This window comes from Balaenoptera physalus, assembly GCF_965194825.1.
Source record: "Balaenoptera physalus genome assembly, chromosome: 9".
Classification (NCBI taxonomy): domain Eukaryota; kingdom Metazoa; phylum Chordata; class Mammalia; order Artiodactyla; family Balaenopteridae; genus Balaenoptera; species Balaenoptera physalus.
The window spans coordinates 35,129-53,090 of record NC_138888.1 but is presented as its reverse complement, the minus strand read 5'-3'; the positions used below and the strand labels follow the sequence as shown (position 1 = coordinate 53,090).

At 40.4% G+C, this 17,962-nt stretch overlaps 1 protein-coding gene across 14 annotated transcripts; it reads left to right on the top strand.

The window, feature by feature from the left end:
- The first annotated feature begins 105 nt into the window (after positions 1-105).
- TBP (TATA-box binding protein) lies at positions 106-17,416 on the top strand. Of its 14 annotated transcripts, XM_082475768.1 has the most exons (11): positions 120-332; positions 1,428-1,711; positions 3,606-3,703; positions 4,223-4,263; positions 4,409-4,609; positions 6,829-7,214; positions 9,845-9,932; positions 11,688-11,779; positions 12,821-12,988; positions 14,199-14,293; positions 14,990-17,416. In XM_082475768.1, exons 5-11 carry the CDS (start codon positions 4,556-4,558, stop codon positions 15,067-15,069), a joined length of 963 nt encoding a protein of 320 aa, XP_082331894.1. In that variant the 5' UTR covers positions 120-332; positions 1,428-1,711; positions 3,606-3,703; positions 4,223-4,263; positions 4,409-4,555; the 3' UTR covers positions 15,070-17,416. The 14 variants fall into 14 exon arrangements, with proteins under 14 accessions (XP_082331892.1, XP_082331894.1, XP_082331895.1 ...); XM_082475766.1 differs by lacking the exon at positions 4,223-4,263 and having other exon boundaries at positions 106-332; positions 4,406-4,609; positions 12,821-12,949; XM_082475769.1 differs by lacking the exon at positions 4,223-4,263 and having other exon boundaries at positions 3,606-3,672.
- Positions 17,417-17,962: the final 546 nt, after the last annotated feature.

Here is a 17,962-nt window from a genome sequence, read left to right as displayed (position 1 = left end):
CGGCGCTGCCTCCGGCCGCTCGGTCTCACGCCGGTCATCGGTCCTAGAGGCAAGCGCAGTAGCCTTCCAGTGAGTAGCTGGCGCCCGCTCTTGCAAGAGAGCTGACAGCGAGGTAAAGGCTTTCTCTCCCCAGGAAACATTCGAAATCACTCCTGATGGATAAAAATTTTAAAGTCTGACCTTACAAAGAAATTGGCAAAACAATGGAGCAACGGAAGCTCGAAGACGCTACTGGAGCGTAAATTGGTACAGCCATATTTCGAACAGGGATTGGCATTACTCGGCATAGTTGAAAATACACACGCATCATGACCCAGCAGTTTCACGCCGAGGTATGTACCCTAGCCAGAAAGACGTGTAAGAATGTTCATAAAACATTGTTCTTAATGGCCCCAAAGTGGAAATGAGCTAAATGTCCATAAACTGCAGAATGGATAAAGCAACTGAGGGGTGTGTCACAGCAAAAAAATTAACCTACTTCAGCTAGAGCGAAGGCACATCAACATGGATGAGTCTTCCGACGTTGAGCGAAAGAATACATACTATATACCTTAGGGGTACACAGTGGGTAGGAAGGGCCTGTGTGGCTGGGGACGGGTAGGGGGTCGTGGAGCCGGCAGTACCGGTTGTCTTTACTTGATTTAATACCGTCTGTTAATCTGTACATGGGTTTATGTACTTCTTTATATGAATATTATATTTTACAATTTAAAAATGTTATGTAAAAAAGCAAGCAAGCAGCTGGCTAATATCGAATGGACTGTCTGATATATACATGCAATTCTGGAAGCAGAAAAGATTTTTGAAAAGTACTTTTTTAATTAAAACTTTCCCCATACTTTACTGTAAACAAAGGATTTTCTTTGATGGTTATGGACAGAGAAGTATTGTACTTATTCAGGTACTGTCCTGGACACAAAAATTCTGTAAAACATTTCCTATCCTTAAGGAGCTCACAACCTCATTGATTATATTAAGTACAAAGGAAGCAAATTAACAAGCATTACAACATGTAATTACGCCTAAATGAGCCATAGGAGAGGTACTCTGGGGTCCAACTACCTATAGTCTCTTTGTGACCAATGTGAAAATACTGCATAAGATGGTAGCAGCAGAATTAAAATATAATCGAATTTGTAAACCAGGTGTCTTTTTGTTTGTTCGTTTGTTTATCATTCTACATGTTTGAGACTAGCTAACATGCTTACCATGTGCCAGGCACTGTTCATGCATTTCCTTAATCCATCTCACAATCCTTAGAGGACACGTGCTATTATTACTCCATCCTACAGACGAAGAAACTGAGGCGGAGAGGTCTGGTAACTTGCTAAATGTCACACCGCTAGTGGGTTTAAACAGTCAACACTTAAAAATCAATGTCTTGCCTACTACATCCAGGAACAACCAATCGTAAAATACTCTGGCAGGGTGGCCTCGCCCGGAAGGCAGAAGAGCTCCGCCCCGCCCCTTGTTTCCCTTAAGCCGAAAACCCAGCAAATCACAGGAAGTGACGCAACGCCCACTCTTCCCATGGCCGGCGCTCCACGGCGGTTAGCCGGCCGAAGCCGAGGGCGGAACTGGCGGAAGTGACGTTAACAACGCGCGCCAGGAGTTCTGTAGGGTCGGGAAGGGTCGCCGTAGCGGGCGCCTTGGCCGTTTGCGGCTAAACTTCGTGTTCGCCGACCGTTAGTTGTCTCTGCAGTGACTCCAGGTAACAGCCCTTTTAGCTTTTCCCTGAGGTTTCGTGTAGAGGTGACCACTGCAGCGGGGCCCTGGGGTGATGGTGGGAGGAGGCGCGGAATGGATGGGGAGACCGCGCGGGGGCTGTTCCTCCTGCTCGTGCTGCCGCAGCTTCGGCCTGTACCGGCTGCCGACCCCGCCGGGTGCCTTCCTCTGCCGTGGTTCGAAAGCGGCTTCCCATTGTACGAGCGTGGGGTGCAGGGTGCTGGGAGGGGCCTGGGGCAGGACAGTCCCGCTCTTCCAAGACGCGGAGTCTTTATGTCCTGCCATCCGTTAATTTTTCTCGATATTGAAAGGCAGATTCACCCTGGCCTGTGCCCACCTGTTTTGCTACCAGCAGTGGTGGTTTTATAATAAAGTTGCGCTTGAGACTTTTTAACGTTTTGTCAGAGGCCGGAGACTCCAGGCACGCTAGAGCGTAAGATACAAATACACACCACTTTCCTTACAAGGTCTCCCTCTCTAGGCCCTGGACTGTGTGGTTTTCTCGTTTAAAACTCCAGGTAGGCGTCTCCGAAAAGGTTATGCTTGACTGACATATGCAGTCACTAGAAGGCTATGCAGAATTAATTGAGTCTTTTCCCTCATCAGTGATTATCTCCAAAAACTATCGAATTTGACTAAAAAATGAGGAGATTCTGCAAACAACTCTCTTTTGTGAGGATAAAGTAGTGCGGTAGTACTTGTGCGGTTTTAATGACACAGGGGAGGAAAGATGGTAAGTTCCATCACTGGGAATGAGAGATGAGCTCTGAAAATGGTAACATGAGGCCTCAACCTAGTTCCTCAGATTTCTTCTCTAGACTTAGTTTGTAAAAAGGGGTCTGGAGCCACCAGTTTCTGGATAATCTGTAGTCATATTAATGAGTGGTTTAAATCCTGCCCTCATTAGCTCTTGCCTGAACCACAGAAGTGAGTCTTAAACCGAACTTCCAGCCTCCAGTTTTATCTCTTGGAATTCATCCACAGTCTTGCCAGAGTAGATCTACTCATGGTGCACTGCAAAACCTTGTCACTGCTCGTATTGCTTATGTAATAATGACTTAAAATGCTGATAATGTGTCCCCACTTATATTTGCTGTCTCATCCCCTGCAGGAACATTCCATGCAGTCATGCTAAATTTGTTGCTTGCATACTGCATGCTCTTTCAGTGTTTGTCTCTTTCTGCTTGATCTTTCTTCTGCCTGAAATGCTGGATGTAAATTCCTTCTCTCCTTGCTAGACCCAGGCCGTATGGTCCCTGCTTTATGAACATACTCTTCAGAACACTTGGCAGTTATATTGTCTTGTGTGGCATGTATGCATTCATTCATGATCACATACTATATGCCAGGCCCTGTACTAAGTACAGATATTACAAAGACATATATTGCTGATTTCTTCACTCACGGGGCTTAGCATAGTGCATATCTGCTATTATAGCACTTAAGTTTTGCAGTGATTATTTACAAACCCTTCAAATTGAACTCTTTGATGCCAGGGATCAAATGCCTCTTCATTTTTATATTTGCAGCAGTTCTGTTGTTGTAAGAGGATAACAGTGTCCGAAAGAGCATAATTTTCTTAAATGTCTGATGTTTTCTGAAGCAGAGTTTTCTGTTTTTTTGGTCTGTTTTCCATTGATGAATATGTAGGATATATAGTCTTTGGAGTCCTTTGTCCTTTCAAAGTCATTATCAGATTCTTTCTGAGTGCCTATTTTGTACCAGTACGTGCTTGAGTTACATGTGTGTCTTTGACGTATAACTTGTAACTTTAAGATCTGTAAGTTCTGTGTGAGAATATCTTATTAGATGGTAATGTTTAAACTGAAATCTAATAACAATAGCTAACATTTATCCTGTGCTTACTGTGTGATAATTAGATGCTGTTCTTGAGGTGTTAATCGGTCCTGTTTGAATCGGTCAGTTCCCACAGCAGCCCCGAGCACGGTAGGAGTCCATCTGAACTAAACAATAAGAGGTAGTTCATCAGTCACTCGGTTCTTTTGACTAAAAGAAATTTCAAACGTGTAGCCAGTAAAGAGATGATTTGAGGAAAGCCAGATACAGGCATAGTTTGTATTTATGTGTTCTGAAGAAGTAAAGTTATTACATATATAAAAACATGATGCTTATTTTTATGTCTGTACAGTTTCTATCACAGTGTTTTATTTAAAGTAGTTGTTCAGTAAATGAGCACACTAAAATGTATTGGATCCAATTCAAAATTTATTAAACTTAATGCCCAAGACATTGTAGAGGATAGAATGCTGAATGGAATATTTTAAAACTTGAATTTAGCCTAATAGCGCTGTGTATACAGTGCATAATAAATATTTCTACTCAGATATGACAGGTTCCTTAGGAATTTGTTTTCCCTGGGTGTTTTTCCCCAAAAGTTTTTAATGTTGATTATGTATCTTAATTTTTAACATTATAAGACTATAAATTAAACACATAAAAAACCAATTTTTTGTCCTGTTGGTAATTTTGCATGCAGTCACAGGAAATGTGGAAGGAATAAGATTTCAGCTTTGTAAGGTAAAAAGAAATATATTCCAAAATAGTTTTGTTGGTTTTTTTCATTCTTTGTTTGTTTGTTTTTTGTTTAACCATGAAACTGGTTTATAAGACTGTATAGCTTACCTGTATTCTTACGTTAAACTTCAAACTTTTTTCAAAGCAGCGTCCCTGTTTCTTGGTGTGCGTGAAGATAACCCAGAGAGTTGCGGAAGTCGCTAAGAGTGTGCTGGGGATGCTCTAGGAGAAGACTGAGTGCCGCGGTGATTCCCAGTCCAAAGGTTTTTGATTTGCCGAGAAGAAAGTGAACCTCATGGATCAGAACAACAGCCTCCCACCCTATGCCCAGGGCCTGGCCTCCCCTCAGGTAACACAGCTGGAGGGAGGGTACACGTAGGACAGAATCTGCATCGTTAGAGACAGTGTAAAAGGGAAGCAAGGGAATTTAACCATCTGTTGTTGAAAATGGATTTATATTTTTTAAGCCTCCTTTATTTCATTGAGAAGTTCTATTAGGCTTTAAATAGGCATGATAGTGTTTGATTTGGGGAGTTTGTTTGGAAGCTAAAATGTGTATTTGTCTATAAAACTTAATCTTTTGATAAACACTTATGAAAGTGGTCCGAGTGATTATAGTGTGTTTGATTTTGGAGATAACTCTAGCCAAATTATTTTCTAGTTTTATCTTTTCATTTTTATGTTTAAGGTTCCAAATAATGTAGCTACTTTTAAATTTTTTAAGTAACTTCTGTTGAAATGTAGTTTACATACTTAAATAAAGACACTCTTTTTCTTTTAAGATTTAATTTTGTTTTTGGCTCCGTTGGGTCTTCGTTGCTGCACGCGGGCTTTCTCTAGTTGTGGTGAGCGGGGGCTACTCTTCGTTGCGGTGCACGGGCTTCTTCTTGTGGTGGCTTCTCTTGTTGCAGAGCATGGGCTCTAGGTGTGTGGGCTTCAGTAGTTGTGGCACGTGGGCCCTAGAGCACAGGCTCAGTAGTTGTGGTGCACGGGCTTCACTACTCCGTGGCATGTGGGATCTTCCCAGACCAGGGATCGAACCTGTTTCCCCTGCATTGGCAGGTGGATTCTTATGCACTGTGCCACCAGGGAAGTCCAAAAACACCCATTTTAAGTATGTGTTTTGATAAGTGTATGCACCTGTGAAAGTTATGGAACATTTCAATCACCCTAAAAATCCCTTCCTGCCCCTTTGCAGTCACTCCCCTAGCTCCAGGCAACTACTGATCTGCTTTCCAGAGTTAGAGATAGTTTTGCGTACTCTAGAATATCATGCAAATGGCATCATACCAGTATATGCTTTTTTTGTGTCTGTCTTCTCTGTATATCAGCAAGTTCCTTTTTATCACCAAGTAGCACTCTGTTGTATGGGTGTACCACAGTTTGTCCATTTTCCAGTTGCTGACATTAGGGTTGTTTCCAGGTTGGGGCCATTATGAATAAAGGTGCTGTACGTTTGTGTACATTCTCCATGTCTGCTATGTTTTTGTTTCTCTTGGGTGAGTACTCAGGAGTGGGATTGCTGGGTCATTGTGTAGTGCGTGTTTAACTTTATAAGAAAGTGTGTTCTGAAGCTCTGCCAGCGACCTGTGAGAGTTCTAGTTGCTCCACATTCTCACCAGCACTTGGGTTTTTACTTCAGCCATTCTAGAAGTACAAGCATTTTCCTGTTGACTTATGATCTTGAACGTCTTGTCCAGTGCTTATTAGCTATTTACAGATCTTCATTTGTAAAATGTCCTTCACGTCTTTTGCCCATTCTTTATTGGTCTATTTTTTCATTTTTTATTGAATTTTGATTGTTTTTTTTGTAGTCTGGATACAAGTTCTGTCTCAGATATATGTATGGTAGATGTTTTCTCGTAGTCTTTGGCTTAATTTTTAATTCTTTTTTAAAAAAATATTTATTTATTTTATTTTTTTTGGCTGCGTAGGGTCTTAGTTGTGCCACATGGGATCTTTCGTTGCGGCACGTGGGCTTCTCTCTAGTTGTGGTGCACGGACTTCTCTCTAATTGTGGTGCACAGGATCCAGAGCACATGGGCTCTGTAGTTGCGGCACTCGGTCTCTCTACTTGTGGCACATGGGCTTAGTTGCCCCGCAGCCTGTGGGATCTTAGTTCCCTGACCAGGGATCGAACCGGCATCCCCTGTATTACGAGACAGGTTCTTAACCACTGGACCACCAGGGAAGTCCCAAGTTTTAATTTTCTGAATGGTATCTTTCAAAGAGTAGAAGTTCTCAATTTTTTCTAAGTCTTAGAGCATTGTTATCCTATAGAGCCTGAAGGGTTAAGGAGCTTCCTTAAATTCTCACGTGTTGTAAGTAGCAGAGTTGGATTTCACACCCAGGTCTACGTCCACATCCTAAGCTCTTAGCTACTGTGTTACGCTGAAGAAGAAAGTGATGTGTGTGAGAATAGCAAGTTCCTCCCCATTACTGCGAAATAACCCCGTTTGTACTCGGAAGGGGCCTGTCTTTGCAAACCTCACCTGCTGTTCTACCAGCCAAGTCGTGCAGACACTCACAGCAGCCAGCCTAACCCATTGCTCTCCTAACTTCCCACAGGGTGCCATGACTCCTGGAATCCCTATCTTCAGTCCGATGATGCCGTATGGCACAGGACTGACTCCGCAGCCTATTCAGAGCAGCAACAGTCTGTCTGTGTTGGAAGAGCAGCAAAGGCAGCAGCAGCAGCAGCAGCAGCAGCAGCAACAGCAGCAGCAGCAGCAGCAGCAGCAGCAGGCGGCAGTGGCAGCCGTTCAGCAGTCGACGTCCCAGCAGGCAACCCAGGGGGCCTCCGGCCAGACACCACAGCTCTTCCACTCACAGACTCTTACGACCGCGCCCTTGCCGGGCACCACTCCGCTGTATCCCTCCCCCATGACGCCCATGACCCCCATTACCCCCGCCACGCCTGCCTCGGAGAGCTCTGGGATTGTGCCGCAGCTGCAGTGAGTACTTGTTGGACGTCCTTTCCCTGCCGTGGAGGGTCCCCTGGAGCTGTGCTGCTGTTCTTTGTTCTCAGATGGATTGATTGATTTGTGTGGCACTAATGGTGACCATGCATCCAAACGCGCTTTATCTCTCACTTGAGAAAGAAAAGGAAAGCTGTCTTAGTGAGTCAGTGCCCCCAGTAAAAGGCTCTCATAACATCTTGAGAAATTTAGTAGCTGTGCTTATATGCTTGGGCCAATGAAGTCCAATTTGGATTGCATTATTGTTATTGTAGACATTTTGCTGTAGCTGATTTACCAAATGAAGCTTTATGTAGTCTCCTTCCCTTGTGATATTTTTAATCTTTGGGAAGATTAATTAACTTAGTCGCAGAATCATTATAGTTCATAGTGGTCCTTGTTTTCCTTCATTGGTTATTGTAAGGGCTGCATGTAAATTTTTGAAGAACTGTGCCCTTTCCACAAGCTGAGCATGGCTGTTCTTGTCCTAAATGTATTTTTCTTTCTAATTGAATTAGATCCTATATATAACAGAACTGGGGGGTAGGGGACGGGTAGGGAAAATTTCTCCTTCCTGAAAAACAAACAAATATTGTTAAATATCTGTCACTGAGAAGTATATAGCTTTTGCCTTTAGGAAGTTTATGGCCACATCAGGGGTTATTTGTAACAACTGTGTTACCCAGTTTTCTTGTAAGTCATTCCTGATCATTTTTAGAACTAAGTAGTGTTTAGCCATGGATCCTGACTGTTATCCAGTGACCTAAATCTTGCCTTGGGTGTTTGTTTGATCTGAAACAATTTAAAAAACAAAATAATTTTAATCTTAATGATTTTAGAAAGATAAGCACTTGTTAGCTCACCTCTATAAACACCATACCCTATTGTCCTGCACACTTACTTGGCTCCTGTGTGCATTTAATTTGCACCTTTGGTTTAAATCGTAAATTCTACCCAGTTCAGATGGGGTGTTTGTTTCTTGCCAACACCGTAATATTTCTGGTATTCCACAAAGCGTCCCAGAAAATTCACAAGATTGTAGAAATTAAATAACATACTTTTATTTTTTTAATTTATTTTTGTTATAAACTTATTTATTTATTTTTATTTTTGGCTGCGTTGGGTTTTCGTTGCTGCGCGCGCACGCTTTCTCTAGTTGCGGCGAGCAGGGGCTACTCTTCATTGCGGTGTGTGGGCTCAGTAGTTGTGGCTCGTGGGCTCTAGAGCGCAGGCTCAGTAGTTGTGGTGCATGGGCTTAGTGGCTCCGCGGCATGTGGGATCTTCCCGGACGAGCGCTCAAACCCGTGTCCCCTGCATTGGCAGGTGGATTCTTAACCACTGCGCCACCAGGGAAGTCCAAATAACACACTTTTAAACAGCCAGTGGATTGAAGATCACAGGGGCAGTTAGAAAATACTTATAGACAAATGAAAACAAAAATGCAACATACTAAAACATACGGGATGCAGCAAATGTGGTGCTATGGGTGAAATTTATACCTATAAATGATCACATTAAAAAACAAGAAATATTTCAAATCAATAACTTAACATTACAACTAAAAAAAGAACAAACTAACCCCAAAGCTAGCAGAAGGAAGGAAATAGTAAAGATTAGGGCAGAGAGAAATGAAATAGAGAAAAGAAAAACAATAGAGAAAATCAGTGAAACAAAAGGTTGGTTCTTTGAAACAAATCAACAAACATTTAGTTAGACTCACAAAAAAAGGGAAGACTCAAATTACTAAAATCAGAAAAGGAAGTAGGGATGTTACTACCAGTTCTACAGAAATAAAATAGATGATAAGAAAGTTCTGTGAACTTGTGTATGTAAAATTGATTGGAAGGAAATAGGTGATGTAGAAATGAGAACATTGAGTTGATCATCCTAACTGGCATTACAGTTGTGTATTAAAGAAGACACCTAACCTCTTTTCAACCTAATTATGAGCCATCAAGTTTTCAAAGGTATTGCATTTTGACAGTGCAAAAAAAAGACCCAGAAGCAGCCATGAGCTGGAACAGTTGGAGATGTTATTTGCAATCTGGGATCAGTATTCACAAGAGAGTGATGTTACAACTAATTTATAAGCTATTTATAAAATTATATAAGAATATTAAAAAATGAAAAGTGTTCATTGGACCCAGATATAAATGGTGATGTTTGTTTTTCCTGACTTACTGAGGGTTAATCAGAGGAAAACACTGGTTTTCTTCCTTTGTCAAAGATAACTGAACTTCTGTTCTTCCAAAAGATACTTATTTTGAGAGAAGTGAGAAAGTCATACCTCACTTAGGAGCCATGTGTATACAGAGCAAGTTACCCCCATTTAAGCCTCAGCTTCCTCAAATGAAAATGGCAGTGTTAATAGTTATTACTTCATAGTGCATTGTAAGTATTAAGTGAGATTATCTTTGTAAAACGTTGGCATGGTGTTTGGTACTTGTTTAAACACTTAATAAATGTCAGCAATTTTTTAAAATTTTAATTTAAAAAATTAAGATAGTTTAAATTAAACTAATCTCATTAAATTTCATTAAATTAGTTCTAATGAAAGAATACGATTTCTAGGTAATCATCTAACACTAACAATAAGTAATCATGTTTTCTTTTCTAATTTCTTACAGAAATATTGTATCCACAGTGAATCTTGGTTGTAAACTTGACCTAAAGACCATTGCACTTCGTGCCCGGAATGCTGAATATAATCCCAAGGTCAGAACAATTTTAATGTATTTCAGACCATAATAATACAGAATTTTCTTCCAAAGGTCTCTAGATCAAAAAGAATATGTTGTGTTTAAGTTTGTTGACACCAGCAAAACAAGGATTTAAAGCAAAATATGCAGCATTTTTATTGAATAGCTGCCAAGTAAGAGACTCTAGGAATAAAGCAGTCCACAAGATAAAGTTTGACATATCCATTGTGAGGGGATCATGTGAAGTTACAGAACAAAATATATAGTATGATCCCATTTGTGTTTTGAAAACTATATAGAATAGAATGCCATGCTACCTGGAATTTACTTCAGAATAATCCAGTTGGAGAATTGGGAAAGGGGCATATGGATGAAACAAGATTAGCCAAAAGTTAATAATTGTTAAAGTTGGATAATAAGTACAAGAAGTTTATTATATTTTCTACCTTTGTATAACTGCCGATTTTGTTATAATAAAAAGATTAAGGGAAAAATACCTACAAGTTTTCTGATTTTAAGATAATAGCCTAGGGCTTCCCTGGTGGCGCAGTGGTTAAGAATCCCCCTGCCAGTACGGGGGACATGGGTTCGATCCCTGCTCTGGGAAGATCCCACATGCCGCGGAGCACCTAAGCCCGTGCACCACAGCTACTGAGCCTGCACTCTAGAGCCCGTGAGCCACAACTACTGAGGCCCGCACGCCTAGAGCCCGTGCTCTGCAACATGAGAAGCCACCGCAATGAGAAGCCCGCGCACTGCAAGGAAGAGTAGCCCCCGCTTGCCACAACTAGAGAAAGCCCGTGCACAGCAATGAAGACCCAACGCAGCCAAAAATAAATAAATAAAATAAATAAATTTATTAAACAAAAAAAAATAACAGCCTAATGCATATGGCAAATCCATATGAGTGTAGCATTATAAGAATCTTTTGTCAGAATTTTATTAAGTTGAATACATGATTTTACATAATTTTTTCTAATGAAATGATATTAGTTATCCAAGCAATAAAACCAGTAGAGGGAATTTAGGAAATGCAAAATAATTAGGCATTTCCTGGGACTTGTATAAACTAGAATATAATGCTAACATTTTTACATGGTGGTAAAATCAGAGAGAAGACATATAGTAGTTTTTAAACTAAAATTGTGAAAGCAATCTAATTTGTCAAAGAGTGATCTTGATTAGAAATAATACGAATTTTTTCATGTGTAATTGGATAGCAGATATTAAAATTTCAGTTATTTTGAAACTAATTTTTTGCTTTATATCATGTAACCTAATCACTGAGGCCATTGCATTTATATAAATGCCAATCCACCAATTCAGTTTCTAAAAGTATTGGAAACAGGAGGTAACGTCACTATGCGTTGATATGCTTGTAATCTGATTTATTAATTCCTTCTGGAGGTGGAAAAGGTTTATCAGTAGATTTGCCTAAAAAAAATTAATAAAACAAAATGTATAGTTAAAGAAAAATATTTTGCAAATATTCCTTGTCTTCAGTTGTTGGGATGTGTATGACAGAACATAGAGATCTCGGTCCAACTGCCTTAGCAGTCACAGCTTATGTGTTTGCTCCGTATGCAAAAGATGTGTGGCACATGGTGATGTGAGGGAGTCCTGTATGGAAACACATGACAGATATCTTGATAACTGTCTAAGTACCAGGTCCTTCTTACTATTTGGGGTGTTCTTTCTCATTGTCTAGTTCTCCTGACAGAAGTCAGCAGTCTGGCATGACATCATTAACTATTGTCTCTGGCTGTTTTAGCGGTTTGCTGCTGTAATCATGAGAATAAGAGAGCCCCGGACCACTGCACTGATATTCAGTTCTGGGAAGATGGTGTGCACAGGAGCCAAGAGGTGGGTTTAAAGGAGTTCATTGTCCTGGTCTGTATGTTACGAAAGAAATGGCTGTGTCATGGTTTCTAGGTGTTAGGCTAATACTTTAATAAAATGTTATTGTTGCTTTCTTATTAAAATAGTTGATTCTCATCCCTTTTAGACAGCAGTAACTTCATTTTCTTAAAGTCAGGCATTAGTTTAGGGTGCGTGCTGTCACCTTATTTCCACACAGTTCAGCATGTATGCATGCCTCGTTTTTGTCATTCATGACCCTGCACTTGAGAGCCTTTTGTCGACGATGATACTGCTTTCATTCTGCTTTTGTTACATGAGCCTGCCCTGCTAAGTCATAGTTTTGTCCAAGAGATGACTTCTAGGAATGGATAACGAAAGACTTGACATAAAAGAGGAATTAGTGTATGCATTCTTTGAGTATAAGTCTCATCATTATTTTCCTGTCCAAATGAAGCTTGTTAGTTTTCATCTCAGTAGAAACTTGTGAGCTAAAGTACAATAATATTAATGATAATGGTGATGATGATATTATGTTTCACATGTGTAAAATCTAGGGCTGTCGGGACTTCTCTGGTAGTCCAGTGGCTTAAGACTCTGCGCTCCCAATGCAGGCGGCCCGGGTTCGATCCCTGGTCAGGGAATTAAATCCCACATGCGGCAACTAAGAGTTTGCATGCCACAACTAAAGATTCCACATGCCGCAACTAGCGATCCCGCGTGCCGCAGTGAAGATCCCGTGTGCTGCAACTAAGACCCGGCACAGCCAAATAAATAAATAAATTTTTTTTAAAAAAAATCTAGGACTATCAGTAATTTGGTGAATTGAAAGGATTCATTTTGGTAGGCCTAAGTTTTCTGTCAAGGACACGGGAATACTTTGTACATAAAACTGTTAATGTCTGTTGAGCTTTTCTTTATTGGAAGGGGTGACCAGTTTACACTTTATAAAATATCTTTCCTAATTTGGGCTTTTTATAAGTTTTTCATCTAAATAACTGTTTTAGCTGTCTTTGAGTATGAATATTTCACTGTTTCTTTCCCTAGTGAAGAACAGTCCAGACTAGCAGCAAGAAAATATGCCAGGGTTGTACAGAAGTTGGGTTTTCCAGCTAAGTTCTTGGACTTCAAGATTCAGAACATGGTGGGGAGCTGCGACGTGAAGTTCCCTATAAGGTTAGAAGGCCTTGTGCTTACCCACCAACAGTTCAGTAGGTGAGTCTGAAATGGATTGTGATTGCTTTTGGCAACAATTAATTTATAATTTATTGAAACACTGTTCATGATAAAACATGCAAACTAATTAATATGTAAGAACAAATGATATACTTATAGGTATATTTATTGTTGAAGTTTCTTCCTGATGTCTTTGGTAACACGTGTTATTCTCACCAGCCTCCTACTTCCCTGTCATTTCACTTAACGACACCCAAAACTCCCCTTTACTGGGATGAAATTGATTCCCCTTCTGTATGTTTTATCATTTTATTGCTCACTAAATACATTTTAAATGCATGAACAAAGTCCACAACCTCTTGTATCAGTTTTTTCCCCAGTTGTTTGAATCTTTTGTGCTAGGCAACATTTATTTTCCCTGCTACTTCCTGACGAAGACTTACAAGGCAGGTAGTCCCTGCCCACCTCTCCAGCCTCTCTGCTCGTAGCACCCCCAAGGCTTATCATGCCCTTATTGCACCAGGGCCCTTGCACGTCCCACTTTTATACCTGGCACACTCTTATTTCACTTTTCACCTAGGAAAGTCCCACTGGCATTTCACATACCCACCCCAGCATCTCTTCCTCAGAGAAGCCTATCTTGAATTTTCCACTAGGTTAAACACAGTCACACATCCTAACTGTTTTCAATCTCTCTAACTAAGAAAATGAGATTACTAGGATTAGAATAAAACATACCAATAGTGCATTTAGTCAGACAGCATAGTCAGGGAAAGATTCAGTCTCCAACTAGTATCTTTTCTATCACTTTGGTTAAATTGCCTGAACAAAGTTAACAGCTAGAGATATTTCAGTTTAAGGAGATGAGATGTGAATGATTAGAAGGTAAACTGTGTGACTGTCAGATCTTACAAATAAATGATTATTGGGCTCTTGTAAGTCGGTGTAAACTTGTCCAGAATGAAACTTGATAAAGGTCGGAGACTATAGAACGTACTTATAAAGCTCTTGTTCTTATGTCCGGAAATCCAGATTCATTAGAAATAGAGTTAGTTGGTCTTCAAGTGCCAGTTACAAGTTGGCCTCCCTGGCCTTGAGTACTCTCTCCTGTGACGCTACTTAAGAATTGGGCTTCACCTCCCCATTAGTGTGCTGCTTACCCAGTACTTTCCCTTGTTCAGGTCCCCATTTTTCCTAAAGGCATGAGCAGCTGTTAATTTCTAAACTGTTTCTGCCATTTTCCTTCTAGTTATGAGCCAGAGTTATTTCCTGGTTTAATCTACAGAATGATCAAACCGAGAATTGTTCTCCTTATTTTTGTTTCTGGAAAAGTTGTTTTAACAGGTAAGTTGCAACAGGAAGTAGTGTTCGAAGTTTTGAAAGTGTGAAGAATGGCATTTTCTCAGTGCTAAGAAGTAATACCACATTGTCGGGACAGTTGACTAGTGACTTGTAAAGAAGCTTTGCCCCTTTTTCCTCTTCCCCTGACCCTGACACTCTGACGGGAAACGTACCCAGCAGAGGGAGTGAGCCGAGGGCAGTCAGAGCACAGCCCTGCTGGTGCTTCAGCTGAAGCCTGACCTTGGGGGGGAAGGGGGAGGTGGGCATTACATTGCATAACAGATGGCGTTTTAAGTTGGGTACCATCGTCTAAAACTTTGGGGTTCATCACCATTATCATGTTGCGACAACAAAGGAAGATTCAAAAGAGCTTGTTTGAAGGCAGCGATTGGGAGAATAAGATTCAGCCACTCTCACTGCTGCCCTGCTGGGTTCTGACACAGTCCAGAGACCAACACTGGTCACATGGGCAGACTGTGGGGAAGGAAGCTGGAGTCACCTGGGGCGCTGCTTTTGTAATTTTTTTAAAAAGCCAACTTAAAAAAATAACACCTTAAAAACAAAAATAGGATTATGACAAGGGTCCATCGTTGATGTTTTAATGCATCTGTCTTACTGGGTGTGGAGAGAATTGTGCTTGTGGTTTTATGTTAACAAATGCCGTTTCAGACTCTTCTCTACTCCAACTTGTCTTCATAGGTGCTAAAGTCAGAGCAGAAATTTATGAAGCCTTTGAGAACATCTACCCTATTCTAAAGGGTTTCAGGAAGACAACGTAATGGCTGTCATGTACTCCTGCCTCCCCCACCCACTTGTTTTTTTAAAACAAATCAGTTCTGGTACATTTAGTGGTGTTGTGGACGGCCCCATGTGATGAGAGGATGGATGTCCGGTTGTAGGTTGCAGCACGAGGTGAAGCTCTCCTGCATGTGTACCCCATAGGGATGCCAGGAAGGGGGTATTATTTCTACACAGAGAACACCGAAGTGTTACTGTAAGTTGCTCGAACTGTGCTGCTATTTGGGCAGCGCTGCCCGTTTATTTATATTTAGATTTTAAACACTTACTGCTGTTGACAAGTTGGTTTAAGGGACAAAACTTTAAGTGTTAAAGCCACCTCAACAATCGATCGGACTTTATTTTGTTTAATTTCTTCCCCATAAACCACAGTTTTTATATTTCTACCAGAAAAGTAAAAATCTTTTTTAAAAGTGTTGTTTTCTAATTTGTAACTCCTATGGGTTATTTTTGTGCCACATTCCGCCTTTTCAGTATTGCAGGACAGAATAGAAATGTATTAATGAAAACAAATGGCTGTACATATTTTTCTTCCTTCAGAGTACTCTGTACAATAAAGCTGTTTATAAAAGTGTTAGATTGATGTTATAAATGAAACTTTGTAAGATTCATGTGCTCATACTGTTTAAAAAGTCGTATTTTAGATATAATGCCTGAAACCATTTCAGTGTGTTTGCTTGCTTGCTTGCTTGTTGTTTGTTTCAATCAACATTTCATTGTATGTTGCAGTGAAAATGGAAGAATTGTCTGAAAATTTTAAGTTGCTCACAAAACGTGTTTATTACGTCCCATACATTGAGCACCTCCCGTTTCCCAGATACGTTGCCTTCTCACAAAAGCTGCAGTTAGGTTTTGTTCCTCTTTCACAAATAGGGCAAGGTAGGCCCCAGCTGAGGGTCTGCCCAAGGTTACAGAGCCCGTAAGTGGCAAACACGGGCTCTAAGCCAAAGGCCTTCAATGTTAGAGCTGGGGTCGTCCACCGACTGGTGAGGTGTGTATCTGTTTTTCTCATGAATATCAGGTGAGCATGTGTAAGTTCTTGGGGTTCATTGTTCGGGTGCATGTTTTTCTTTTTAATTGTAAAAATATTTTTTCAGACGGCTCAGCGGTATACAACCAGGAAGTTTCTTCCTTCCTCTCCCTTCTGTCTGTTTCCCCAGGTTAACTACCGGATTGGTGGGTACCTCCCCAGCCCTCTTCTGTTCAGATTTTTTCCTTTGGGGGTGGTTTTGTTATCATATTGAAAAAATAGTAAAGCATATGTTTGATTTTATAGCTTCCTTTTTTTAGTCACTATATCATACACATTTTTCCAGGACAAACATACTGCCATGAAATGGAATCTGATGGTGTCACATGATATAATCTGATGGTGTAATCTGATGGTTACACAAGTTTATGTATTTAACCATTTCTGTAATTATGGTCATTTATGTTATCTGTAGTGTTTCACTATTATAAACAGGTGCTGCAGGGAACATCCTTTTATGTGTATTTGTGGATAAGTACAGGTATTTCTGTAGTAACATGCCTAGAAGAGGAGTCACTGCATTAAGAGCATCTATACATCCTAGGTTTTGATAGATCCATACCAGATTACACTCCAGAGAGAACATGGTGTATGAAGGGCCCTTTTCTTGCATTTTCCAATCATTAGTGATGTCAGTAATGTATGGATGAATTGGAAAGACATCAGTCCAATATGATCTCCTTCTATTCAAGAAAGAATTGTTTCCCCCCGTGTGAGTCTTCTCTTAGGTTCTTCAGTAAAGTTTCGTAATTTTTTTCGTATAGGGCTTTACATTACATAAAAGTTAATTCCTAAGTAGTTTAGTTTGTTATTAATGGCATTTTTCATAAGACTTTAAAATTATTGGTGACAGATTTATTTCCAGTCACTTTACTGAATTCTTGTTACTCCGTATGCTCCAGTCCAGCCACACCACCCACCCAAATAGCCATTATCCTTTTACAGTGATTACCTAAACACCAATATAGGTCACTCTTCCATTTTAATAAATTGATGTTTTTATGTCTGTTTTATTCCTTAAGCTCCCCTGCCATCTCATTTAAGGAAATTTATAGGCTGTTTGGCTAGTAGTTTCTTAGTCTGTCTTGCTATTTGCAAACTCAGGAAGGTGCAGCCAGCGTATTCCTCTGTTCTCTGCATTTCGTGCCGGTGGCTGACTGCATCTAAAGGCTTGATCCCTTTGTAAAGACTGTAAGTAGTGTTTGTTAGGAATTTAACGCCTGATTGTCATCTCCTGATTGATCCACTAATTCATTAGTGGGTTGCAAAAGATAAAATTCTAATTATTTTTTTCATGATTTGTTAGAACACTTTTTTATATAGTGATATACTTCTTTCACATAGCAGGATAAGTGCTTGCTTCCTTCCCTTTAAAAGTTTTCAAGATAAAATACCTCATGAGTTCATACTAATATATCCAATGCAGATTCAGACTACAGGGCTTTTATTTGGTCAGTTCTATATTAAGTATTTTACGCTGAGAACCCTTAATTTTTAAAGGCACGTGGGATGATGAGTTAGTTAGAATAACAGAACACTACCACTAATATGAATATCAAAAGCACTGAAACATTTTTTCTTTGCTATGATTTCTGAATTGTCAAAGGATGAGACCAGCATTCAATAATATATCAAATAAAAAAGGACAGGTGAATGCACTGCTCTCTACAGTAGGGCGAGCTGCCTGGTCAGGCAGTATCTGGGCCAAGCAGAGGTTTGGGGGCAGCAATGCATGGGTCGGCAGTAGTGACTGATGTCCTCCGCAGGAGCAGTTGCTGGGCGAGATGTGTCCATCATTTCATGGTTGGCATGAAGGTTGTTAAATGTCTTGACATATCTAGAGG

What these genes read in the sequence shown, in the direction of transcription:
- TBP (XM_082475765.1), top strand. Translation starts at nt 4,556, where the DNA reads ATGGATCAGAACAACAGCCTCCCACCCTATGCCCAGGGCCTGGCCTCC. An exon ending in ATGCTGAATATAATCCCAAG is followed by an intron (nt 9,933 to 11,687) that starts GTCAGAACAATT and finishes TGGCTGTTTTAG; the next exon opens with CGGTTTGCTGCTGTAATCAT. An exon ending in ACCCACCAACAGTTCAGTAG is followed by an intron (nt 12,989 to 14,198) that starts GTGAGTCTGAAA and finishes TTTTCCTTCTAG; the next exon opens with TTATGAGCCAGAGTTATTTC.